Source organism: Danio rerio, chromosome 1 (assembly GCF_049306965.1).
Source record: "Danio rerio strain Tuebingen ecotype United States chromosome 1, GRCz12tu, whole genome shotgun sequence".
NCBI classification, from domain to species: Eukaryota; Metazoa; Chordata; class Actinopteri; order Cypriniformes; family Danionidae; genus Danio; species Danio rerio.
Window position 1 is genome coordinate 44,218,377 of NC_133176.1, and position 26,393 is coordinate 44,244,769.

Below are 26,393 nucleotides of genomic sequence, written 5' to 3' on the forward strand. Positions count from 1 at the left end.
AACCCAACCTCTATCCCAACTCAAAACCACCACAATTGTTCTCCAATACATTATAAACACAGTAAGTACATTGTATTTGTTTTTTTATTTAAGTACATAGTAGTTAAGGACACTTAATATAAAGTGGGACCAAAAAGACAAACAGAATTGGGAAATAGTAAATGATGAGAACATTTTAAGCTTTGGGTGAACTCTTAAGTCTTTTGAATATGTCAATATGCTTTGATCAACCCATTGTATTGTTTTTCATTAAATATTAAATTACTAAAAGAGATGCAGTTTATAATCTGATAGCAGTAGTAGTAATCAGTAGTTTGTAATCTATTACTTTTTTAAAATAACTCACCCAACACTGATTATGAATATTTTCATTGGCTTGTTAAGTCAAGGTCTTCTCAACAAAGAGCATTCTTATAAGATTATTTAAGTGTGGCTGTAGATGAAACTTGCTAGCGTTTAAGGACATCTGCATTGAACATGAAAGATAAACTTTCATACTTTTATAGTCATAAGATATCAAATACAAGCAAAAAGGCCTAATTTTTAATTATCTGCAAAAGAATCTAAATCTTTCAGAGGACAAAAAAAAATGTAATATAGAGGGAAAAATAGGCTTGGAGTAGGTCATAAATCTTGTTGCAACGTCCTAAAATTGGATGTTTTATGAATTATTCAAGAATAGAACCAATGTCAGGTTATCAAGTGGTAATTAAATGGGTAGTCACAACAGCAATTTTTACTTTTTTGTTGAAGTGGGTGGGCGGGCGGATGCATTGTGCTGGCATGAAGTGCTTTTGCTGACGCAGCTTGTATACTTTTTATAGAGACGTACACAGCTCCTTGAAAAGGTCTTTTGACTAGAATCAAAGGTCAATGACTAATCTCGTGAGTCGTGACCATGAGCTGTCGAAGATGGTGCAACCTTACTCACTTAACTGTCTTGTTACAAAATCCACTTCATATATTTGCAGTAATATAAAAAATATTGAACGTCCTGAACATTACCTGACACTTTGTGCACATTTAATCACTTGCATGAGTAAGTGGTTTTAAAGCAGATGAGTATGTCCATATTAAACATTACAAACAGAATAGCTCAATAGGTGACACGGTGGCCTCACAGCAAGAAGGTCACTGGTTCGAGTCCCAGCTGGGTCAGTTGGCATTTCTGTTTAGACTCTGCATGTTCTCCCCGTGTTCGCCTGTGTTTCTTGCGGGTGCTCAGGTTTCCCTTACATTCCAGAGAAATGTGGCATAGGTGAATTGAATAAACTAAACTGGCCGTAGTGTATGGGTGTGAATGAGAGTGTATGGGTGTTTCCCAGTAGAGGGGTTGCATCTGGAAGTGCATCCTCTGTGTAAAACCTATGCTGGATAAGTTGGTGGTTAATTCCTCTGTGGCGACCCCAGATTAATAAAGGGACTAAGCCAAAGGAAAATGAATGAATGATGAATAGTCCAATAATAATCTATAAGTACAGCATGTGACTCATAATAACAGGCCCATAGCCAGGGGGTTCGAAAGTGGTTCGAAAAACACTTTATAAATATAATATTAATTTTTAATTTCAAATTGTATTACCATTACATTATTTATAAAACTGTAATAATTGAATGCACATTTGTAAATAAACACAAATGTTTCAATCATTCATTCTTTTTCTTTTCGGAATAGTCCCCTTATTAATCTGGAGTTGGCGAATAAACCGCCAATTTATCCAGCATATGTTTTACGCAGCAGACATCGTTCTGCAGCCCAACACTGGGAAAAGCTTATACACACTCCTTAAAACACATACACTATGGCCAATTTAGCTTATTCAATACACCTATAACGCATGTCTTTGGACTGTCGGGGGAAACTGGAGCACCCGAAGGAAACCCTGGCCAACACGGGGAAAAAAAGACCATCCGTTTTTAATAAGCTGGCTACAGGCCTGAAAAACCTGAGCTTTTTGTAACACACACACACACACACACACACACGCGCACACACACACACACACACACACACACACACACACACACACACACACACACACACACAACACAACACGCACAATGTTTTATTTATTCTTTTTTGAAAATGTTTGGGCTTGTATGGGGCAGTTTATGTGACAGAATATGCAGTTTGTACAATATAAAAATCATTATTTATGGAAATAATAACATGAAACCCAAAATGTGTGTGGGGGAATTAAAAAAAAAATCTGAATGATGATTATTTGACTCTCTAAAAAATGCAGAGCTTTCTGTGGAGGCTAGGTTTAGTGTAGAAAGAGTATTGCTAGAGTGCAAAATCAATACAAGTCTATATCTCAACTCCCCATGAAGATTGCTGTACAAACATGTGTGTGAGAGAGTAAACATTTTTAATGTCAACATAGGATGGCTTGTATGAGGGCAATCAATACAAATTAAAAGGTGTTGATATCTCCAATGGATATCAATGATTTTACGTCAATTTGTTTGCATAATGTAAGCCTATTTCCTAATGGGATGAGATGACAATGCAAAGCAATATAAGTGGTTTTAATTGTTATAATGGGTATTTTATTGGTTTGAATGGAAATCAATGGCCCCTGTGGGTCTCTTTTGGTTATGCTTAAAACCACTAAATCTGGAAATGCTCCTGGAATTCTTCTCAAAACTAGAAATCACTAAAATGTGCTGTTTTCATGATTGGTTTGTACTGTTTGAAATGTCGGCCTATTTGTTTTAGATATGACTATTGAAATCTCAACTGGTTTTATTTTGTTTGCTATATCTATCATTGTATCATCTGGGATATTAGAAAGCAGTTAGCACCAGTAGTGCTAGCTTTCTAATTGGGCAAATTTGGCAGAGACAAATTGCCATGTAGGCAGCAGACCTGAGCAAGACAGATTGCAAAAGAGTGTTCACACCTATAACCCTGTTAGAGCTGATAATAATGGCTGGATTATGCAGGTATTGGATTTTATTTTATGTTAAGTCCAGCAGATGGGCAAACACCCAGTCATTAAAATGAATATTAGACTTTTGGGGTGTCTGTGTTTGGGGTTTAATAGGATTTAAAATCTAATATTGTGGGCATTTTAATGAGCAGATGCCAGCCTACGACTACAAGTAGGCTTCGCTTCATTCCCAGTGCGTGGATGGATTTCATTTGCTCAAAGCCCCTTTACGCGTTGTTACTAGGTAACGGACTTTGAGCGGGAATTGTAGTCTTTAAATACCTAGTCACTCGCTTCAGCGCGAAATGTTTTGAAAGCTACAAACTACAATACCCACAATGCAAAGCGCACAGGCATGTGAACGCCGTATGATTCCAGTAGCGCTTCCTGGATAGCGCTGCAGATGCTCTACGAAACGGTTTATTTAGGTTTTCATAACTAATTTGCTTCTGTTGCCACAATTAAAATGCAGCTTCTAATTTTGGTTTCGTTGTTCGCTGTCGGTGCAATGGCGGGAAAGTACTCAAAAGAAATGAATGAAAAAAATGCGTCTGATAAAAGCAACAGCCAGGTGGAATTTAGGATTGCCAAACTAAATCAGGTTTGGGAAAAGGCGATAAGGGTAAGAGATTTGACAGATTCACTGCTGATTAATCTGTCTATTACAAGTAGTTAAACAGAAAATGGTTTTAGATAGTTGTCAGTTGTAAAGATTGTAAAATTATAATTGTGTTTATATCTTAACTTACTCGCAGTTAACGTGAAGCAAGTTAGGGTATCTTTACTTTTACCGTATTTATTAACGTTACCGTTTGTGTGACCACAGTTTTACTTCAAATATAATGGGGAAAGTTTATTAGCGTAACAAAAGCATGGCGAATGTTTAAATATTATGGCCTAACTACAAAAAAAAGACTTTTAAATTAATTTTCGAGTAAAATTCTGGGTAATTTTTAAAAATATTTTATTTCTGCTCCGATAAAGTGACGCTTTCTTTGAGCATTATTGTTATTTTCTGTGACTGATTGTCAATGACTTCTTGTGCTTTAGATGCAGCTTGCACCGGTCCGTCTGTCAGAACTACACAGTGACTTGAAAATCCAAGAAAAAGATGAACTTCAATGGAAAAAACTCAAAGCAGAAGGGATGGACGAAGATGGAGAGAGAGAAGCCAAGCTCAGGCGAAATTTTAATAGTAGGATTTTTTTTGGTTGTGTTTAAATAGTTATAATGACATTTATAAACCAGTGTAAAGGCTTACCAAAAGAGAAGATTTTGCAATTGAGGTAAAATTGGTTTTATATACATACATTCGTTCAATGACAACTTGTGACACGCTCCCTATATTGTTTACCATGGTACTTTGAATATTAGGTCTGAAATTGCAAATATCAAAACAATATGAGCTCTATTTATTTGACTGTGAACAACATTGTACTTTGATAGTCTTTGGCTGCTAATATGATTTCCCTATTTAGAATTTGCAAATAATAGTTTTCTGAAAATATAATATTAAGGAGAAAGTTTGAATGTGTGAATATAAAACCAACTTTACCTCTATACATTTGCAAATGTATTGGGTTGCTAATTTAAAGTGTAATACGTTTTGTAACACTTTCAGTTAATTATTTTCAGATACTGCCAAATTCTTGTAGCATAATGTATCAATGTTTACATTTGATTACATTTCTATAATTTATAACTGTTCATAACTGTCAGATATTCAAACCTTTACATTTCTAGAATTATAACAATTTAATTTTAGGTCCTTATTTTGCTTTGGAGATTGGTTTGAGGAAAAATAAAGATCTAAAATTATAGCTTAAAATAGTTTGACAAGTTGTTTTTGAAATCAAATGTTTGCGTACCTGTGACAGGAAACAATGGCATCTGATAATGCCTTGGGGAAAAGAATCCCAAGATTATTCAACAAAATAGACCATCAGAATTGCACTTCTTACTAAACGGGCATTAAGGTCGAAATCATGATTGTACCTGCCCATCCCTGCCTTCCCCTAATGGCCTGCACTCACACTGCGTTTTGCCTTCTGAACCTGAGCACACTTACATCATCGATAATGCAACTGTTTAGTTTAACAGGAAGAGAAGTTTGGGATGCAGTGACACACAATCAAATATTTTGTCGTACAGATGGGCACGGTTCGGATAGCATAGTGTAAGTGCACCCTAAATGACAGGAGGCATTGTACACACCAAAAAGTACCAAACTAACAAATAAATGTTATTAAGAATATCCAAACTTTTTGCAAAAAAACTAAACAAAAAATAATATGTTCAGATATGTCCACTTTAAATTCTATAACATTTTTATAACTTCTTTAGTTACACATCCCCCCATTAATTGTAACAGATTACAGTCATGTTAATTTTGGGATGAAATTTGGTTACACTTTGATTTAATGTGTCCTTGTTACAGTGTAACTATTTATTAAACTACAGAGTAATATTAGTAAATTATATGTACTTACTATATGTTAAGGGTTAGAATGCAGGTTAGGTTTAGTTTTAGTTGCATGCATAATTAATTGTAATTGTTATAGTAAGTAAATTGAACGTGTAACAAGGACACCTTAAAAGTCTTACCTAAAGTTATGTAACACATATTACATGTAACTAGTTCTCATCACCATTGGCGATAATATATTTATTGAATATTTACCATGCATCCTAACTTGTTTGCACAGTTATTCTTGCAAAGTATGGAATGGATGGGAAAAAAGACACCCGAACATTGGACAGCAACAGACTGAAAGATCATGAAGTTAAAGTTGGAGACACATTTGATGACCCAAAGTTGGACAAGCTGTGGAATAAGGTAACTTATGTGACTAAATGATCACTAGGGTGAATGAATGTTTAACTCATTTGCGAACTTGTTCACTCATTAAAAAAAACCTCTCATCAACCTTTGATCGCCAGGCCAGAACTTCTGGAAAATTCTCTGATGAGGAACTCCAGACCTTACATAGAGAATTCCAGCATCACAAAGACAAGATCCATGAGTATAACATTGTCATGGACACTGTCAGCCGGACTGAAGGTAAGCATTTGGATTGTGTTTACAAAGGCATGTCATAGCATAGATCACTAGTGGTGTTTAGTTCTAAGAATATCCAAAATGAATGATCACCCAACTTGATTTTTAATGTGTAATCCCACTTTTTTTTTAAGCAAATTAACTGATTCTGATATTTTTAACTGGATACAATAAGCAAATGAGTATACCATAGGCTGAACTGTCTGTAGGGATTTAAAATTAGAAGCAACCTCATTTAAATCATGTTCCAAAGAAGCTTCATACATTAGCTAGAGCAGTTCATTCATTCATTTTTCTTCGGTGTAGTCCCTTTATTCATCAGGGGTTGCCACAGTGGAATAAATTTGCCAACTTATCCAGCATATGTTTTACACAGCGAATGCCCTTCCATCTGCTACCTAGTTCTGGAAAACACCCATACACTCTCACATTATTTAGCTTATTTAGTTTATTCAATTCCCCTGTAGCGCATGTCTTTGGACTGTGGGGGAAACCGGAGCATGCGGAGACACCTAACGTGAACACTGAGAGAACATGCAAACTCCACACAGAAATGCCAACTGACCCAGCCACGACTTGAACCAGCAACCTTCTTGCTGTGAGACGACATTGCTAACCACTGAACCACCATGCCGCCCAGCTAGAGCAGTTATTGGTGTAAATTTATAGTGTATCATTTCAAAATATCTAAAATATGAAAAACTAAAAAATGTGTCTTAAGTTTTGTGAAATTGGACTACAAAAATCGAGAACTGAATAAAAATAATAATACACCAGTAATAAAGGGTTTGCCCAGTAACCGTGGTAACACGATCCCACCTATCAACTGACCCTTACTGGTTTAAAAATAAAGTACTGTCTCTTGGTCTCGTGAAGTGCTTCGAAATGTGCATTTTTAATTTATTTTATGTTTTCAATTTGACGTAATCTCTACTGAAACATTAAGGCTGGACATATAGTAGCTCTTCCCCTTTATAAAAAAAAAACTGCCAATAGCCTTTCGTTTTTATCACAGCTTTGCTAGTGAGAGTGGTTAAGCTCAAGCAAAATCAAATGAAAAGTAATTGAGAAGCAAGATGAAGGGGCGGGACAAGATCCTAGAGAGCATTTTTGATAGGTCAGAAATTTGGTGAGAAATTGAAGTTTAAAAAATAATCCATTTAGGCAGAAGTGACAAATTGCAAGCTTTGGATATTTATATCAGCTTTATATCTTCTAAATGAGGATTTTGCCATTGTTTTGTAACAAAAAAACTAACATACTGATACCAACATCTAAAAAATATTTAAATGTCATTATAATTTTAATAACCTTCTGTAGGTGGTGGATAATAAGTTCTAATTATTTGATTTAATATAGTAATAATCAAAATGTCCTAGTCCACTTGAACATTACAGAAAAGCCTATGAGAAACAGAAGGTTGAACATGCTTTGAATAAATGAACACTTTACTGACACATACAAGTGGTTCATTTAGTCAGCTGCTGTTTTCTAACTAATTTACAGAGATTCTGCTTTAATGGGCAAAAAAAATTGTACTTTTGATGTATAGTTTTAATATCATGCCCATTCCCATTATTAATATACTAGGATGCATTTAAATTTGAACCTCCTGGGCAGATTTTAATAGTCTTGTCTTTGAATTTCAGAAGCCAGTGAGTAAACTGGTCTTGCTCTGTTCTTTCCATCAGAGATCCATAAGAACGTGATCAGTCCTCTGGAGGGGGATGTGAAGGAGAACGTTCTTCATCAGAAACACACAGATCTGAAGCAGAGAATGAGGGATCTAAACCAGGGCTTTGAGCGTCTCCGCAAGATCACCCACGAGGGCTACACTGATGACAGCGGTGGGCAACATTGTTGATACTTAATCGGTGTTTTAGAAATGATTTCCTAACACTCTCTGTCTCTCTCATATGTTTGCCTGTTGCAGAATTTAGGGAGCCACGAGTCATTGAGCTGTGGGAGATGGCAAAAAGATCCAACCTCAGCAAAGATGAACTTGATTCTCTTAAAGTAAGTTTTTTTTTTAGTCTAAATGACTTTGTTCATGTTATTGCCAAACATAAAAGGTTTGAATCTTTAGTAATATTAATACAATTAAAGCTGAATACAATTCAGAGGATGACCATTAGATTGCTGTGCATCTTTTAGTGCAATTGAATTGAATTTTTATTTGACAGATTTTAGACAACTGTACAAAAATACAAGTATCCCATACATTTTGAAATAAAACCGTCAAGAATAAAAACACAATAAAGCCCTGGGCTTGTTTCATTGTGGTCCTCGCTGTTAAAAACAAAGTATCACTGCAAAAACAGTTAATGCATAAAACAAACAGTACCTCCACATTTTAAAACAGCAACAAAATTATTCACAATACAATTACATATTAAAAACATCATTATCCATCAAGCAAACTGACTATCCTCATCAAACAACCATATTTTAATCATTCCTTTAAACCTTCCTAAGTCTTTAATTGCCTTAATTGATTTTGGTAACTTGTTCCACATGATTGCACTTGTATATAAGAACAAATTTTCCCCCACTACACTTCTAAATTTAAATTAACAAATGAAGAGTTCAGATGCAAAACCCTCTCAATCTATCAGACCTCTTTTTTTGTAAATGAGCATTTTCTACCAGGCTTCACTGATTAGGTTCAGAAGTTATATTTTATATGTAATGATAAGGCTCTTAGATGGTAAATAAAATACCTTTTTCCATAAATGTCACTTTAGACATTTCTTTGGTTTTTAACAAAGTCAATTTTCTTTTGCGTCAGAACCAGCTAAATCCACCGGTGCTTTTTTTTTTGCAAAAACCTCCAAAAACTTATTGAGACAAGACAGTGTAACTAGTTGAAAATCACTAAAGATGCAATTATAAATTATTTTACCAAACATAAAACGCCTAAAATTAAAAAAAAAGTTTTGAAGTAAGGGACGTTTTCATTTGCCATTCACTCATCCAGTTCATTAAACTCTGTTTTTTTTTATCAAAATCGGAATAAAACAGTCTCCTCATAAAAGCCGGTGTATCAGCGCACTGATACATTGAAAACGTATGATTTGATTCGCGCCTTCTGATTGGTTCTCAGGATATAGTGGCTTTTGCTGTCAAAGGCAAGTGGCATTTAGCGACTTTTGCCAACTAACTGTTATTTCTGAATGCGCTGACACTGGGATTGGAATGATTAAAAACAAATCTATTTGTTGATGTATGTGCCTAAAGCATTCACTCAATGTCACTAGCTCATTTTTGACGGAAGTGGCATTTAACGGCTTTTGAACTCTTTAGATATTAAAATCCCAACCCCTAGTACTATATGAATGCTGTTGCCTGACCATTTGATAATAGTTTACCAAATAACCAGGAACCACATTGTTAAACATTTGATGTATTATTCTCAGTTTTAAACAACACGTCTTAACAGTTAACATGCCTAATTCTTTAAAATACTCTTTGTGCAAATGTGCTCCAGGATGACTTTTTAAAATTATTCATAGTAATTTATTTTGTGCCTTTTACAATTTTTCCTTAATACTCTGTGAGCAGCTACTGTGCCAAAATGACGTAGTATAATTAAAATGGGCTTAAATCAAAGCTCCTGCCAATAATTTCTAAAGAATGAACATCCAACAGATCAGCTTACCTAATTTTTTTTTACATATCTTCATAAAAACCTTTCTTGCCATAACATCTCCTGATAATTTATTATCTGTTAAACATTTAAAAAAATTTACAACATTTTTGACTCTATTATCAAACCATTAAACTTTAGCACAAAAGAATCATCTTCCTTTAATTTCACTCTTGAAGTAAATATAATAGCTTCTGTTTTACTTTTATTAATAATAATTACTATATTTAATACCAAACTGGAGTTATTTGTTAATCTTACTCATTGTTATTAGAAATAACAACAAATAAGATGTTGTACCAACTGAGTAACAAATGCAAAAACAATGAAACATTATTTTAAAGAAGCTTTTGAATACGAATACAGAAAACTAATAATCAAAGGTGAAAAAAAAACATAAATTACAGGTATTAATTAGAAGTATAACAACACTGCATGTGCAAAATGTAACAAAAAGCATGCAAAAGTTGCCTAGTCTATACTCTGGGCTTTTCACATGCCTAATTTTCTGTTATTGCTTTAATATTAGAGATCAACAAAAAGATTAATGCACAATAATAGTACATTAAAACAATCTATTGATTTTATGCATGAACGCAGAATTGTTCACGTTTGCACTGTGAAGCATGGCAAAAACAATTGCACAGCTTTACTAAACACTGAAGTTCAATTTAATGGTCTAGAGCATATTTAGAAAACACCAGATGAAATATGATTGAACCTAGTCTTGTTCTTTCTCCCTTCTCTCATTTAGGAGGAACTCCGACACTTTGAAACAAAGGTGGAGAAGCACCAGCACTATCAGGAGCAGCTGGAACTGTCTCATCAGAAACTGAAGCATGTGGAGGCTCTGGGAGATGAGGATCACATTATGAGAAACAAAGAGAAATACAACACTCTGGCTGAGAAAGCACGGGAGATGGGATACAAGGTACAGCAGCAAAATTGAGTTTTACAATAACATTTCTGCTTTATTATTATTGATGCTGAGACACCGCAGGACAATAAAACCATCCACCTGTGTATTTTGAGATTTTTCATCAAAGATTTTTGTTCTAATGTAAAGACTACATCTCAAATGAAATTGTAAGTGTTACTGTCACACTTTATTAATATGTATTGTAACTGGAATTTACAGATTTTCTCAAAATGAGTTTTTTTTTTCTCCAGCATTGAGCCATAAATCTTCATTTCAGCAGCACTCTCACACATTAGACTTTACAGTCTGTACTCTGTAGGATTTTACAGAGGGATTAGTACTGGTATAATTTGATTGGTTAAATAATCAGAAGTTGTGAGAATTATTAGTAACACTTTACTTGAACAGGGTGTTCATAAGACTGTAATTAAACCATTATTGGTCCCACTTTACAATAAGGTTTCATTAGTTAATGTATTTGTTAACATAAACTAATTATGAACTTTATTCAACATTTACAAATCCAACATTTACTAATGCAACCTTATTGTAAAGTGTTACCCTATGAATAATTATGACATCACATCTTCATGAATATGAAGGGGATTGTATGCATCCTTGTCCTTATTGTCATTCGCTCCTGTCATTTTAAATGCAAAGGTGACTTTGTTTAAGATGTCTTTATGACTACTTGACATTACCAAGACTGCGTAAGCTGTCATAAACATGATTGTCATTAGGATATTATAATTGTGTCAGGATTCAATTTGTACCATTGTAATTGAGGTCAAGAAAAATAATAATGACATTGTTATGAATTTCATGACACAATTATAATGGCCTCATGACATGTTTCGTTGTCTTAGTAGTTTCAAGTTGTCGTGACGATAACAAATTAAAAAATGTCACATTTGCATTTAAAATGATTTAACTGAGCTAATGCCACTTAATGACAGTTGTCATAAGCTTGCATAAAATCTCATTCATATTCATAATGTAATTTATGTCATGCCATGATTATACAAGTTTTATGACAGTCTTATGAACACCCCATTCGAGTAAAGTGTTACCTATTAATTTGTTCGTCTGGCTGTTCGCAGTATTTCCTGAATTATGGAGTGATAAAAGATTCACAAAATCCTCTCTAAAAACCAAAATGAGATGAGAATCATGAATCTCATTTGATCCAGTGTTCAGATTTTTGAGCTAGAATTATTTAATGCAGTTTAAAAAGGGATAGTTTAAACAACATTTTGGAACCCTTGTTCTAAGCCTGCCTGAAAGAAATGAACAGCCGTTGACTTCCATCGTGCTTTTTGTTGCTGCTACGGATGTCAGCGGCTGCCTTTTCCCCCTAAACATCTTCAGAATATCTTGTTTTGTGTTGAACAGAAGACATTCCTAAACTTTTTGAAACGCTTAATTTTGAGTAAACTATCTGTCACTAAACTGAGAGTTTGAACTATCCCCTTAATGAAATAATAGCTAAAGACCTTAAAAATAACAATAAAATTAATTCCTAAAGCTTAATCAACTGCGCAAGCATAACTACTTTTATTTGTACTGTATTCACGTTAAGTGTCCTGACTTATTCATCAAGAAAATAGTTGTGTATTGTTATAAAATGAATTCTGTCACACTTTTTTGTCTTTTAGATGAAGAAGCACTTGCAGGATTTAACGAACAAGCTTTCCAAAAATGGATTACAACACAATGAACTCTGAGCACTCTTTTCCTCAGCATGGCAGCACTACAGTTAGTTATGATCACATATGGAGTGTTATTCCACACTGATTGGCTGGGGTTATGAAGGTAAGGTGCACAGCATTTCCACTGGAAAGTCAAACCAATTATTAAATAATGAGATTTTTTTTTACGGTACGGAGCAGTGAACAGTTCTGTGCATTCTGTTCATTATCCATGTTCTATTTGTTGTGGCCAAATTTGTATGAATTTCATGATACTTGCTAAAAAATGAACTGAAACACGTGTAGCTTCCCACAAACATGTGGGTGCAATAGAACTTCACAACAAAACCACACAAGAAGGCTCGCAAAGTTTTCAATGTAAACTTTTAAGCTTCCATTTGAGCAATCTCCTAAAGCTGAGCATCTTAACATTTAAAGAAAGGCTCAATTGAACTCTGCCATGAAAAACGGTGCCATCCCAATGCAGGTTTGATGTTATATCCAGATAACCTCTGTTACGAGCTAAACCTGGCAGATTGAGGACAATAGATGTGCTTTAATGGAAAAAGCTGCAGTGAAATGGAGAACCAGAAGCTAAGGCCAGGCACAAAAGTAAAGCAGGTCTTGAATCAGCCGTTATATTTACCAAACAGCATTGAGTGCAGATATTATCAACATGATTGACAGCTTTGTCCAGAGTTAGACTTGAATCATCCTGACTTTTAGATATTTAAAGATTTGTTACAAAAATTCAAACTACAAACTGATTCTATTATATGACAATGTAATTACTCAATCGACAGAATTTTGTGATTTTGTGTAGAACACATGCTATAATCCAGTATTGTAATTCATGATCAGGAATGTGTTGTCTGTTAATAATAGGATCTCTTTTGTATAAGTCTGTTTTGTATATGTCAGTCGCACATTTCATAATAAAACAAACTAACCATTTTTTCAAGGTTTTACTCTAATGGTTGTGGTATTGTTTCAAGAATTTGAAGGATGAACCATGTTAGCTACTGTTGTATCATTTTAATCAATACTGCAATTACCAATATAGAAATGTCAGAAAATAATATCTGGAAAATATACAGCGTGTTTCTAATGTGTAAATGTACAGAGCATATTGGTCACCAAAGGAAGTAGATATATTTACAGTTGTTGCATTTGAGATCTGTTATCAGATTTTCTAGATTTTTCTAACATGCAAATACAAAAAAAATACATTCATCTACAATATTCCACATTAAATACAATGCAGAAACATTTTATAGTGTGCAGCAATGGCTCTTCAAGCTGAATTCAAATCGAGAACAAAAACACAACTGAGATAGAAGGTGAAATGGCCCTACTAATAAATGTGTTGGACACAACTTTTGTTAACACTTGACTAGGGCTGGGCCGATAAACGATAATATATTGAATCACGATAATCTATGTTAATAACAATGACAAGCTCTGGACTCTGTATTGATCTAAGAGCAGACAGCAGAACAGCAGAAATGTGCAGCAATAGGAATCTAAAAGTGTGTTGATATTAGAGATGCACTGAATTTTCGGCTACCAAAAATATATTGGCTGAAAATATGTTATGCCATTTAATAGACCCTCTAATTTGTGGCTTCAGTCATTGTTGGGGTACTCTTTTAAATCTGGAAGCATGAACTTCTATCGAAATATTTATCATTATCTTTAATATGAATTATCAAGATGGCGTTTTTGCCATACAGTTAAAGTCAGAATTATTAGCCTCCCTTAATTTTTTTTCCTTTTTTAAAAATATTTCCCAAATATTGTTTAACAGAGCAAGGAAATTTTCACAGTATGTCTGATAATTTTTTTATTTAATTTAATTTTATTAAAGCCGTGTTTTATTACGGCTTTATTTCAGCTAGAATAAAAGCAGATTTTAATTTTTATGAACCATTTTAAGGTCAAAATTAATAGCCCTTTTAAGCTTTTTTTTTTCCCCGACTAAAGTGTCACAGTCATATCACCCTGCAGCCCAAGACTGGTTACTCACTGAAGACCACATGTGAAAGCTGAGTTGCTGTTGGAAGTGGTGTTACTGAGGCCAGCAGGGGGCGCTTAACCTGCAGTCTGTGTGGGACCTAATGCCCCATTATAGTAAAGGGGACACTTGTCAGTGAATGTCGTCTTTCGCAGAAGACGTTAAACCGAGGTCCTGACTCTTTGTGGTTATAAAAAAAATCTCCTAAAAGAGTAGGGGTATAAATTTCCTCCATCGGCCTATACTGATCATGGCCTCTCAATCATCCCCATCCACAGAATTGGCTCTATTACCGTCTCTCCTCTCCACCAATAGCTGAAGTTTGGTTAGCACACTGGTGCCGTTGTCCTGTGGTGCTACTGTTGCTGCATCATCATCAAAGTGGATGATACACGATGAATGTGCTATATAAATACACATTACATTACATTACACTGTCAGTCACATCTGCAAATTGATTAATTTTATATAAATAAATAAAAACATCTTATTTTTGGAAGGCTGCATTTCACTTTCCATTTTGGTTGTGTAGGATGATTACTTTATAAGGTAAATAATATTTAGAACCACTGATAAATATATATATATATATATATATAGTGAACCATAAAGAGATCACTTATAAAAGCGATTATATTTTGCATTTAACTTACATATTTTAGCATCACAATGAGTAAAAACATTTAAGAAAAAATGCCTGAAGAATGAATTTCTTATAAAATAACTGTTTTCTGTAGATCAGGGTTTGAAAATGTGTTTAAAAGCTGATGATGTGTTTCATGGAAGTTTGAGAGAAAAAAATTTAATCTGCAAACAATTTTGACAGAATTTAAAAAAAAGACATCAAGAATATTTTTAAATGTAAAAAAATGAAAAGTGGTGCCACATTTCCAGGTACATGGCTGCAGGTTAAATATTCTATACTAGATCTATGCTTTTATCTTTTTAAAGTTTATTTATTATTAAAATCCAAATGTCAAAAGAAGAAATTAAAAGAATCATCTCCCCCCTTAAATCTCTACAGTAAAAAATACAAATATTTCTGGGCTTGAATGGAGAGAAAAATCCTCATCATATTAAAATACTTTGTGTGTTTATGTGAGTGTTCCTCTCCTCTTGTGCTCTAGTTCCAGCAGTCTATCCTCTCTGCCCTGTGCATGCTGGGCACCAACCCTCTGTGCCGTCTCTGTCGCAGTGATGTCAATGTGGGCATATTTAGTGCTGGAGCCAGCCGCTGGTCACAAACACACACAAACATGGATTTAGTACAGCAGTGTGCAAGCTTTAGTTTGTATTCTACCACATTAAGTTCACAGGAGTGTCATTTGTTTTCTCGCTCAAAGCAGACTGAACTATAGATACTCTTAACACTAATGTTCAAACACTTGGAGTAGTTTTTTATTTATATTTTTATGAAAATGACTAGATTAACAAGGATGGTTCCTAAAATGACATGCTGTTGCTTTGAACTTCATATTCAAAGAATTGAGGGGGAAAATTATCATGGTATTAACAAAGAGATTAAGCAGCTGTTTTCAACATTAAAAAAAAAAGTTTGAACACCAAATCAACACAAGGTTATGATGGTATGTTAAACTATAGGTGGGCATAGATAATTTCTTTTTTATTCTAGATTAATCTTACTGTAAACTTGAAATTAATCTAGTTAAAAATCGCTCATTTGAATGCTAACGAGGTTTTGGACCATATGGGGCATAGCATGTGTATTTTTTGACCACACTATTCGTTTGCTAGAAATGAAAACTGAATTTAGATATAAACAAATATTTGCGCTTAACAAACTTAATTATTTATTTATGTAGGCTAATGGATGTCTGTGCGTACAACACTATTTCCTTATTCACCTAAGAGAGAAACAGAAAGTGAAAGTAAATACAGATTGGAGGTGGCTCATTCTTTATCCTTGCGCTGCAGATGCTCTGTTTAACTGTATTCTTGCTAATGAAGCCTTCAGTTTTTCCACTTACAAAGTCTGCCATGTAAATAGCGAATGCGTCATAACATGAAACAACTGACTCTTAAAGGGAATGGGAGACTCTGATTGGTTTATTTTCAAAACACACCCATATCTCATTAAGAGAATAAGCTCAACCCTATTAGACTATCCTTAAAATAGCAAAAGTGGATTCTAACACACCCTTAATGCTTTGCTTGATCGTTAAAATAGAGCCCTATAGGGGCAGTTTGTAAGTTTGAAACCCAGTGATTGACGACACCAACAAAGGTTGATTTAAACCATTTTCTAACTAAAAGCGATGGTACTTGATGAAAGTAATACTTCTTTCCATATTAAAAGGAGTTTTTGTCCTAACCAACACCTAAAACGTAGGTTTTATATTCTAAAAGTGGCTTCTGTTACTTGCAGCTGAACAACAAAAAACTATGACAATGATCGCCTCAGGTACACCTCGTGCTTTATTCAGTGTTAAATGCTAATGTTAGTTTAAATGCCATTTTACATGACATTTATTGCCTTATACTGAAAGCAGCAGCAGACAGTTCACCTCAGATCTTGAAAATAAAATAAACCATTTGAAGTTGAAGTTTAGAACTGTGACTCACGTAAACCAACACATATCAGTGATTCAGCGTCTACATTTAATAATGTTAATTAGAGAAACCTTACCATTTAGTTGGAGTGCAGTAAGTGCTCTATTCTGTGATTCTCAATGGCTGCATTTAAAAGTCTTTTGTGTTGGGTCTGGTGCACAGCACAGTTGCTGAAAACTGTGTATCTTGTCACAGAGATTTTCAAAGCAGAATATCTGGCTTTATCATTGTTTTTCAGATAAACAAGTTTGTTCACTTAGCTTCCTAAATATCTGCAAAAATATTATGGTTTTTATACTTTAGAAGAGTCAATCTTGCATACAGCACCTTTAAAAAATAAAAAAAACACTTTAAGTTACAGAACATATAATTAATGTCAGTGTATTTACTAACATGATCTAATGAACAATGCTTGTATAGCATTTATCAATGGTAGTTTATTTACTAATGCATTTTTCAATCCAACACTGCTTGCTAATATTAACATGGACAACTGTATTTTAATTAACAAACATGAACAGTGAACGACATTTTAATTAAGATTTATTCATGTTAGTAAAAACATTAACTATGTGTTTCTTTTTGTAATGTTACCAACAATATTTATTTGTTTTGAATGACCTGTATAATTTTATAAATAAAAAAAGATTTTATTATATATTTTAGTTTTAGTTGATGTAAAATGTTAAAAAAGCAAAAAAGTAAAAATACAACCACTTTTGTAGGATCATGTGACACTGAAGACTAGACTAATGGATGAATGACAGCGTATATTTAAAGGTAATTCTTCAACAAAGAGTATACGTTTACAGCCAAATCATGATAATACTATGAGAGGAATCCTGTGTACCTCTGATAGTGTGGCTTGATTCAGGACGGTCCTGCAGATCCAGCTCCATATAGTGCAGCTGTCGTTTAGATGTAGGACTGATGGGGATGTTAACATAATTTACAGAATCACCTTGAGCTCTGTCAGTGACTGTCAGTCCGGCCTCTCCTGTAAGACCACAGCAGAAACCAGATTCATACACAGATAGTAACGAAATGCTATGATCCGATGGAGAGATATATGAAATGAGGGCATGTGAATTACCATACTCTCCGGCTCTGAACTGTGTCCACCTGGACAAATCACTCATCAATGCCATCTGTTCATAATTGCCTTTTGGATCTGCTGAGTAGGACGAAAGGAATGGAAATATAATTGCAACTAAGTCTTCCAACACAATGCACTTGCTCGGTCTTGATTTTGGCTGTAAATCAGTTGTTATAGTTATCAGCTTTGTTTTTTACTAAACACAAAGCACACAATATAAAACTTTTACACTTATACAGTACACCCACGGGACACTTTATAAGGTACAACTTACTAGTACTGGGTTGGACCCTCTTTGGCCTTCAGAATTGCTTTAATCTGTGGCATAGATTCTGGAAATACTCAGAGATTTTGGTCCATATTGACATGATAGCATCACGCAGTTGCTGCAGATTTGTCAGCTGCTCATCCATCATGCAAATCTCCCATTCCACCACATCCCAAAGGTGCTCTATTGGATTAATTTGAGTACAGTAAACTCATTGTCATGTTAAGAAACCAGTCTGAGATGATTCTCGCTTTATGACATGACATGTTATCCTACTGGAAGTAGCCATCAGATTATGGGTACACTTTGGTCATAAACGGATAGACCTGGTCAGCAACAATACTCAGGTAGTCTGTGGTGTAGCTCAATTGGTACTAATAGGGGCAAAGTGTGCCAAGAAAAAATCCGCCACACCATTACACCACCATCACCAGCCTGAACTGTTGATTCAAGGTAGGATGGATCCATGCTTTCATTTTGTTGACCCCAAATTCCGACCCAAGCAAATATCATCAGATCAGACCAGTTTTTGCAATCTTCTATTGTCCAATTTTGGTGAGCCTGTGTGAATTGTAGCCTCAATTTCCTGTTCTTATAGCTTACAGGAGTGACACTCAATGTGGTCTTCTGCTGCTGTAGCCCATCTGCCTCAAGGTTGGATATGTTGTGCTTTCAGAGATGCTCTTTTGCATACCTCAGTTATAACGAGTGGTTATTTGAGCTACTGTTGCTTTTCTTTCAGCTGAAACCAGTCTAGCCATTCTCCACTGACCTCTGGCATCAACAAGGCATTTGTGCCCACAGAACTGCCGCTCACTGGATATTTTCTCTTTTTCAGATCGTTCTCTGTAAAACCTACAGATGGTTGTACATGAAAATCCCAGTAGATCAGTAGTTTCTGAAATACTCAGACCAGCCTGTCTGGCACCAATAACCATGCCACGTTCAAAGCCACTAAAATTACCTTTCTTTCTCATTCTGATGCTCTGTTGCAACTGCAGCAGATCGTCTTGATCATGTCTACATGCCAAAAGGCAATAAGCTGCTGCCATGTAATTGGCAAATTCGAAATTTGTGTTAACAAGCAGTTTGACAGTACCTAATAAAGTGGCCAGTTAGAGTACAATATAAAAAACATACAAATAAACAACAGCATAATAACAAATAAAGCTTACGGAAATAGGAACAAAAACAGCGTTTCCAAAATGTAGTTTTAAACTTTTTAGTAAACAGAAATATGTACCCATATAAGACATAGTATTTTTAAAAGTATAATATTATTAATAAGAGATACTATAAATAAATTGATTTCTTAAGAGTATATGCTTTCCATAAAATTAACCAATATATTATTATTATTATTAAAATATTTAATATAAATATTCCAAATGTATGAAATACATAGTTATAACAAAAAGTAGAAATAAATATAAATAAATTTGTTTAAAATTTTAAAATAAATCTATTTGTTTGTTTTTCACTTTATAAAAAATGCAGTTGCCTGATTGAAATTAGCATCTTTCATCTGTCAAAAAAAAAAAAAAAAAGTTTTCAAGATTTTTTAAAAGTAAATTTGAAACCTTGTGAAAATTGTGAAACAAAATAGTCTGAATAAATAGCCTTTGCGAGTAAAAGTGGCAGTGTGTCGCTTCATGTTTGTTATTCCAAGGCTTTTATTCTGATCAGTTGAAAAGCAGATAACATGATGCTCACCATCAGTCTTCTGCTGCTCAGAACGGCTTTTCTCTTCCACCTGCAGTACGAGAAACAAAAGTGATTCAGAAATGGCTTAATGCACTTTTTATTCCTTTTAATCAACTGTGCCAGTCATTCCTGCGTCTTGGGCTGCTGAATATTACTAAAAGTTTACAAAATCACGGCAGTATTACAACATGCAAAAATCTAATCTCAAACTGATGCGTTATTTATATCTTTAAAGGAAACGTTACAACTAGTATTGACTGCCTGCACTTAAAACTCATTTTAAAACCCGAAGACATGTTTGTGGCCTCAATAAGCAGCTGAAATTGTATCACTATTGTACAAAGGTATTGAACGCTGCGAGCCACAGCGCTGAGAGTGGAATGTTTTTCAATGTGAAATATTGATTGCCCAGAGTAGGAAAACGCTTGGATTTGTTTTGTTTTTTTTTCGTTTGTTTAGTGTTTGGTCAAAGCAGACTGTTTTTATTAAAGCATATTACTGTGTTCTCAGATCAACCTGAAGCATGTGGTGAGATGACAAATGCATTTAAATTCAGTCCACAAACAGGTTGTGGTTCCCTGCTGATGCATCACGCTGAAGGCTGAGCATGATCCAGAGACACAGACCACTGGAACAGTCCTCGGATTTGTGCTGGAACGCCGGATTCTGTGATTAGAGGAGCGCATGCTGGAAAACTGATGCTCAATCTGCACCACACCGATCTGTTGCTGAATTTAGATTTTTCTGGGATACTTCTAGTCCAAACCCAAAGAACAGTTTGTCTGCTTTCAGAAAAATTATGCATTTCGACTCAAACAAAAGCTTTGTTTGTAAGTATAAGCAGAGGAGGATATTTAATTATAACCATGACTATATTAGCACCCACTCAAGCGCACGATATTATTCTGTTTAAGTGTGTGCTGCAGTCTGGTCATCTGCTGCTTTAAATGCTTGACCTCTATGAAATCAGAATGGTGGGGGAGGGGATATAGAGTTTATCTAACTGCTATTTAGTCTATATTTTATAAGTGCGATCTAATTTTGAATGATTTTTATTATTCATTCTGAATCATTTATTCTGGAATCGCACTACATCTGAATTGTAGAACAATTACTACAGTGCATTGTGGAACGGGTGGTGGTCGAAGGTTAGGACCAAGACAACCTGATCGTCCGGCACAGAAACTGGCTCTTGGGACATGGAATGTCACCTAACTAGAAGGGAAGGAGCTTGAGCTTGTTTGGGAGGTAGAACTGTATAGAATAGAAATAGTTGGGCTCAGCTCCATGCACAGCTGGGGCTCTGGAACTCTACTTCTTGTGAAAGGCTGGACTTTGTTCTACTCTGGAGTTGACCACGGTGAGAGGTGGCTGGTTGGTGTGGGCTTGCTTAGATCTCCCCAACTTAGCCACCATGTGTTGGAGTTTTCCCTGGTGTAAGAGAGGGTTGCCTCTTTGCGCCTTCGGGTCTGGGATAGATCTCTCACTGTGGTTTGTGCCTACAGGCCAAACACCAGTGCAGAAAACCCACCCTCCTTGGAGTCCTTGGGAGGGCTGCTGAAAGGTGCTCAGACTGAGGACTACATTGTTCTACTTCAATGCCCACGTGGGTAAGGAAAGTGATACCTGGAGAGGTGTGATTGGGAGGAACGGCCTCTCTGATCTGAATCCGAGAGGTGTTCTGTTATTGGACTTGGACTTGAGCATAAGGGTGTCCATCAGTGTGCATGGCACCAGGACACCCCATGGTGGAGGTTAATGATAGACTTTGTGGTTGTATCATCTGATCTCCGACCGTATGTCTTGGATACTAAGATAACAAGTGGGGCAGAGCTGTCAACTGATTTCTCACCTGCTGGTGAGTTGGATTCACTGGCAGGGGGGAAAACTGGACAGACCTAGGAGGCCCAAACGTATTGTGAGGGTCCTCTGGGAACGTTCCAGGCAGGTCCCACCGGGAGAAGGACCAAGGACACGCTGGAGGGACTTTGCCTCTCAGCTGGCCTGGGAATGCCTCAGGATCCCCCCAGAAGAGCTGGAGGAAGTGTCTGGGGAGAGGGAAGTCTGGAGTTCTCTCCTAAGACAACCCGGCCCCGGATAAGCAAATGAAAATGACATGACATCTGACTATATCAGTACAGGTTCCTTAAGTCGTTACACATACGTTAAAGGAGCTGTATGTAAGTTTTTGACCATTCTAAAGCATAAAAATAACATAATATGTTTGCAGATATTTAAGAAACATGTGAACATTCTGGTTGATCTGAAAAACAATGCTGAAGTCAGATATTCCGCTTTGAAAATGTGTGTTACATGCCAGAATGCTGTGTTTGTTTTGGTTCTTTTAACCCGCCCACTACCACTTTATTTCAGCCAATTTTATTTCAGCACTACGAGTTTCATTAATTCATTCAGTCATAAAGTCTCTAAAAGCATGCGTCTGTGACCAAAATGCGACCTCCGGTGGACAGTAGCACACTCCGAAATGAGGCGCAGATTCAGAGTTCCACATAAGGTGGTTATTGATTAGCAAATCATATAACTATTACGAGTGTAAACATTAGGTTAGCAGGTTACATTGTAACCCTGTGTCCTAACAACGCTAGGTGAGGAGATTTGCAGAAGATGAACAATCTTGAAGAAGAGGAGATGAACAATCTGGCTGTTTGCACCAGACGAAACACAACAGAAATTTAAACACAGCCATTCAGAAGCACAGAACAGTGCACTCACTGCACACCAACGAAATGGTAAGGTTTATAATCTAATTAATATATATTAAACCTCAATTTACATTGACAGTTTACATACTAAGCCTTTAACATACAGTGCTTATAGAAAACCATCATAATCCTTTACAATTATTACTTTATTTATCATACAGCTTGAAACTGCATTACAAATAACTGTTCCATCCTTTGAAAAGTTTTTGTACTCTTCTCTTAACCTGTGCCTTCCTACAACTTTATCCTGAAGGTCTTTTGAAAGCAGGGTGTAATGTGAATAAAGGTATAGATTGTCAGAGGATATGATGATTTATTATAGGCACTGTATGTAGAGTATCAAACTATTCAGCTTGGTAACACAAAGCACCAGTTACAGACAAACAAATAAATAGGGATGCGCTGATTTAAAAAAAAAAAAAAAAAAAAACATTATTGGCTGAACAAGGCATTTTCACTTTCAGCCGAGAAAAAAAGCTGAAAATAAAAAGGCAAATAAAATGGCATTTTTCGAAACATTACTTGGTGTCGTTCATGCTTGCTGCTTTCACTCTCACTCTAGCCGTCAGTGCATGGACGTGAAAAATCTTATAGACTGGACGTGAAAAATTTTGCACAACAAAACCCATTCATTTCAATGGCTTGCACTCCACAAAGGAGGTTAGTTGCTGCACTGACCAAATCGCAAGAACGGCAGAGCGTACTATCATAACTTGGCAATGCCTTGTGGTTCAAAATAACTCAATATTCGCTATGTAGATAATCCACTCATGTACATGTATACTTATCTATGCATGAATAGCGCACGCTCACCAGAAGAGCAAAGTCGGCTCAAAGAATGAATAATGCGTGGACAGGACATTAGAGTCCGCATGTCCACCAAAGCACTGAAAATGCAGAGCTCTTCTAAAAACGCTCAGCTGTGAGTGAATTTGCAACTGTCAGAGCATTTTAAAAATAAGACAACAACAGAACAACTAGGGCTGGGTGATTAATCGAAAAGCAAAACGAAATCGACATTTAGAACCTATAATCAAAGTAATTTTTCCAGGTCAGATTTTTCAATTACTTTCCCTACCACATGTTGGAGTCACGTGATCCTTCTCTGCTAAGGCTGATTTATACTTATACGTTGAACGCACAGGTATGGTCCGGCACAGCCTTCGCTCTGTCGCATACCCGCGCACCTCATAAAATAACGGAACTACAAGTTGCACGTTTGCACTACATTTGCGATGATTGGAAGCTGCGACAGAGTTGCCTTGAGAAATATTTTGTATTACAATAAAATTATTATTTATATGAAAATATTTGCTGACAGATGATGCAAGAAATGCAGCGTTTAAAATAATATGTACAGGATATGCAAGAGTTGTTTTATTTGGAAGAGATACGGCTTATTTTCTACTTTTGAAAGCACTGAAAAAAATATATTTTGTTTCCAAAAGAGCAAGCTATTTGTTTTTACTTTTTTATAAGAAAAAAAGAGACTGTTGGTTTTATGCAATCTGTGTTTTAATTTCGGTTGTTCAACGTTGATGTTCAATGAATAATCATAGATAGTAGACATTGTGTGTTTCCTTTAATTATTTTAAAATCAACTAATGCACCCTTCATTCAAAAATCTCGAACTTGTAATATGTGAGCACATTTACTGTACAAATCCTGTCAGTGAACTGTGAGGGCAAAAATAAAGAATTAAAATAATCGTTCATTGATCGTAATCGAATTAAAATGTTTAATTATTAATGATTTTGATTTTAGGCCAAATCACCCAGCCCTAAGAACAACAATGAAAATATCCCCTAAATCAGTGTTTCTCAACCACGGTACAAGCGGGACACCAACACTGCATGTTTTGGATGTCTCCTTTGTCTGTCATGCCTATTACAGGTCTTTCAATCTAATGAGCTGATGATCATAAAGGAGACATGACATGAGGTACCTATGCACTACTCTACGCCATTTTGTAGTATAAACAGTGTACAGTAAGTAGTGAGTTCACACTGAAAACTCTAAAACAATTGAGTACTCTGGATGATGCTCTTATTCATCCGGTAAAATGTGTGGAAAGATGGGCACTTCATGCACTCAATGTTGGTCATGTAGCGGAAGGAGCGAAGCTTTCGGGCACTAATGTTGGATTACTTTATTTATTTTAGATTGTGAAAGCAAAATTCTCCTATAAGAGTGATTATAGTGCCTTCGGATGGTGAATACGGCTGTACTCATGGCAGGTATTATTTGGTAGTTTGGTCATTTATTTGACCGTCAAACATCATCAGGGAAACAGTTTGAATTTCCAAGTAAAAAATACTGTTTAATTTGGGATGACACTACACTCAAATATTATGCTGTTGAATGTGTAAGTGCATAAGTACATAGTGCATAGTGTACCATTTGAGAACATGGTTGAGAAACACTGCCCTAAATAATATGCTAGTTCTGGCTGTGTACAATAGCGCACTTGTGCTGGTAAACTGACACCTCTCACTCATTCCCTCAGAATTAAGTTTTTTGTTCTATGAAATGTGGTTATTTTATTGGCTTGTTTTTAGTTTTATTATAATTTGACAAATTTTTTGAGATGTTGACAGTCATTTATGTGTCCCACGCTGCTTTAAACACTATTAGGACACATATTTCACTAAAAAAGTGAAAACTGGTTGTTTTTGCGTTATTTTGTGCAAATTCGTTCTTTTTTGAAGTTGCGTCATGGCGATTAGATCTTTGCGTGTAATTCAGCGTGGAGAGTGGATGTCTATGAATGTGCAGCATTAATTCATTAGAAAGACCAATTAGCGCGCTCTATTGTAAATGAGGTTTTGTTTTCATTTCCTGCTATTTTATTTACGCACAAAATATTTATGACAGGGATTTTATTCCATCGTATGGAAGCGCTAAGTGAGTCACTGAGATATTCTGCGCTCGCTGCCTGTGACGTTACTTACATTATGCTAGCTTGTTATCCTCGGCCTGTTCTTAATTTTGATTCTGTAAAGTCCAAGAAACACAGCGAAAATGGACCTCATTGAGTCTCAACCTTTATTAAAGGTCTTGATGGACATTTCTCAAAGAGGGAATAACAAACATCTTACCTGAGACTGTGTGTGGGAGCTCGAGTGCCCAGCAAGCACACCGTTGTGATCAATGACTCTCGCTTGTTTATTAATGCCTGTTACAGCTGTGATGTAATTTTGACTGATTTTGATTCATAATCGTAATCAGGGCTTCATGTCCGTGGTGAAACTGTATTTCGTGTTTGTAAAGTACACCCATCGTAAATTTATAAGTCATATACAAACAGACAAAGAAAATGTCGTATCTGAGAATCGCAGATTTTGGAATTGTACCCTCATAAAATTACGAGTATGTTCTGTTTTCCTTTAGGATTTTTTGATTACAGATGCGTGAATTTTATATACGCACAAAATATTTATGACTGATCTTATTCCATACTTTTCGAATCTGGAAATGGTGAAATCCAGATTTGCCATTCATCTCCTTTTAAAAAAGATGCAGCTTCAGTTGGTGTTGATTGTGCTATTTACAGATTTGGTAAGTGATCTTTGTTTGTTTATTTAGATGGCAAAGTTAGTTCGTATTGTCAACAGTACTCTTTCAGTTTTTAAAGACATACCTTAGTCAAAACGATTTAGTAAATAAGTTAGTTTACCAAGTACTTTAAAATCACTACAATATCATGGACAAAGATTCGCTGTAAATGCGGCTCTCCGAGTGTAAAGATGTAAACACCTTAATCAAACTAT

At 35.5% G+C, this 26,393-nt stretch overlaps 2 protein-coding genes and 1 long non-coding RNA gene across 5 annotated transcripts in view; 2 read left to right on the top strand and 1 right to left on the bottom strand.

Annotated features, from left to right (window-relative positions):
• The first annotated feature begins 3,287 nt into the window (after positions 1-3,287).
• On the top strand, positions 3,288-13,205 carry lrpap1 (low density lipoprotein receptor-related protein associated protein 1). The gene is made up of 8 exons (NM_201306.2): positions 3,288-3,558; positions 3,987-4,131; positions 5,642-5,772; positions 5,877-5,997; positions 7,686-7,841; positions 7,928-8,010; positions 10,395-10,571; positions 12,215-13,205. Exons 1-8 carry the CDS (start codon positions 3,403-3,405, stop codon positions 12,281-12,283), a joined length of 1,038 nt encoding a protein of 345 aa, NP_958463.2. The 5' UTR covers positions 3,288-3,402; the 3' UTR covers positions 12,284-13,205.
• Positions 13,206-13,267: 62 nt separating this feature from the next.
• Positions 13,268-26,393, bottom strand: part of dok7b (docking protein 7b) — a 50,590-nt gene continuing 37,464 nt past the window's right edge. The window contains exons 8-11 of one of the 2 annotated variants that reach the window (XM_021476872.3): positions 19,910-19,949; positions 17,926-18,003; positions 17,683-17,829; positions 13,268-15,495 (exon numbers count right to left, since the gene is read on the bottom strand). In XM_021476872.3, the coding sequence (XP_021332547.1) occupies positions 15,356-15,495; positions 17,683-17,829; positions 17,926-18,003; positions 19,910-19,949 (405 nt within the window). In that variant the 3' untranslated portion in view covers positions 13,268-15,355. Of the gene's footprint in view, positions 15,496-17,682; positions 17,830-17,925; positions 18,007-19,909; positions 19,950-26,393 lie in introns of both variants that reach the window. The other variant, XM_681035.11, reaches the window with a different exon arrangement.
• The window catches only part of LOC141386136 (uncharacterized), a 53,505-nt gene continuing 49,587 nt past the window's right edge, over positions 22,476-26,393 (top strand). Inside the window, exon 1 of one of the 2 annotated variants that reach the window (XR_012407392.1) lies at positions 22,476-22,650. This is a non-coding gene — a long non-coding RNA (uncharacterized lncRNA). The remainder of the gene's footprint in view (positions 22,651-26,393) is intronic. The other variant, XR_012407391.1, reaches the window with a different exon arrangement.

What these genes read in the sequence shown, in the direction of transcription:
- lrpap1 (NM_201306.2), top strand. Translation starts at nt 3,403, where the DNA reads ATGCAGCTTCTAATTTTGGTTTCGTTGTTCGCTGTCGGTGCAATGGCG. An exon ending in TTTGGGAAAAGGCGATAAGG is followed by an intron (nt 3,559 to 3,986) that starts GTAAGAGATTTG and finishes CTTGTGCTTTAG; the next exon opens with ATGCAGCTTGCACCGGTCCG. An exon ending in ATGAACTTGATTCTCTTAAA is followed by an intron (nt 8,011 to 10,394) that starts GTAAGTTTTTTT and finishes TCTCTCATTTAG; the next exon opens with GAGGAACTCCGACACTTTGA.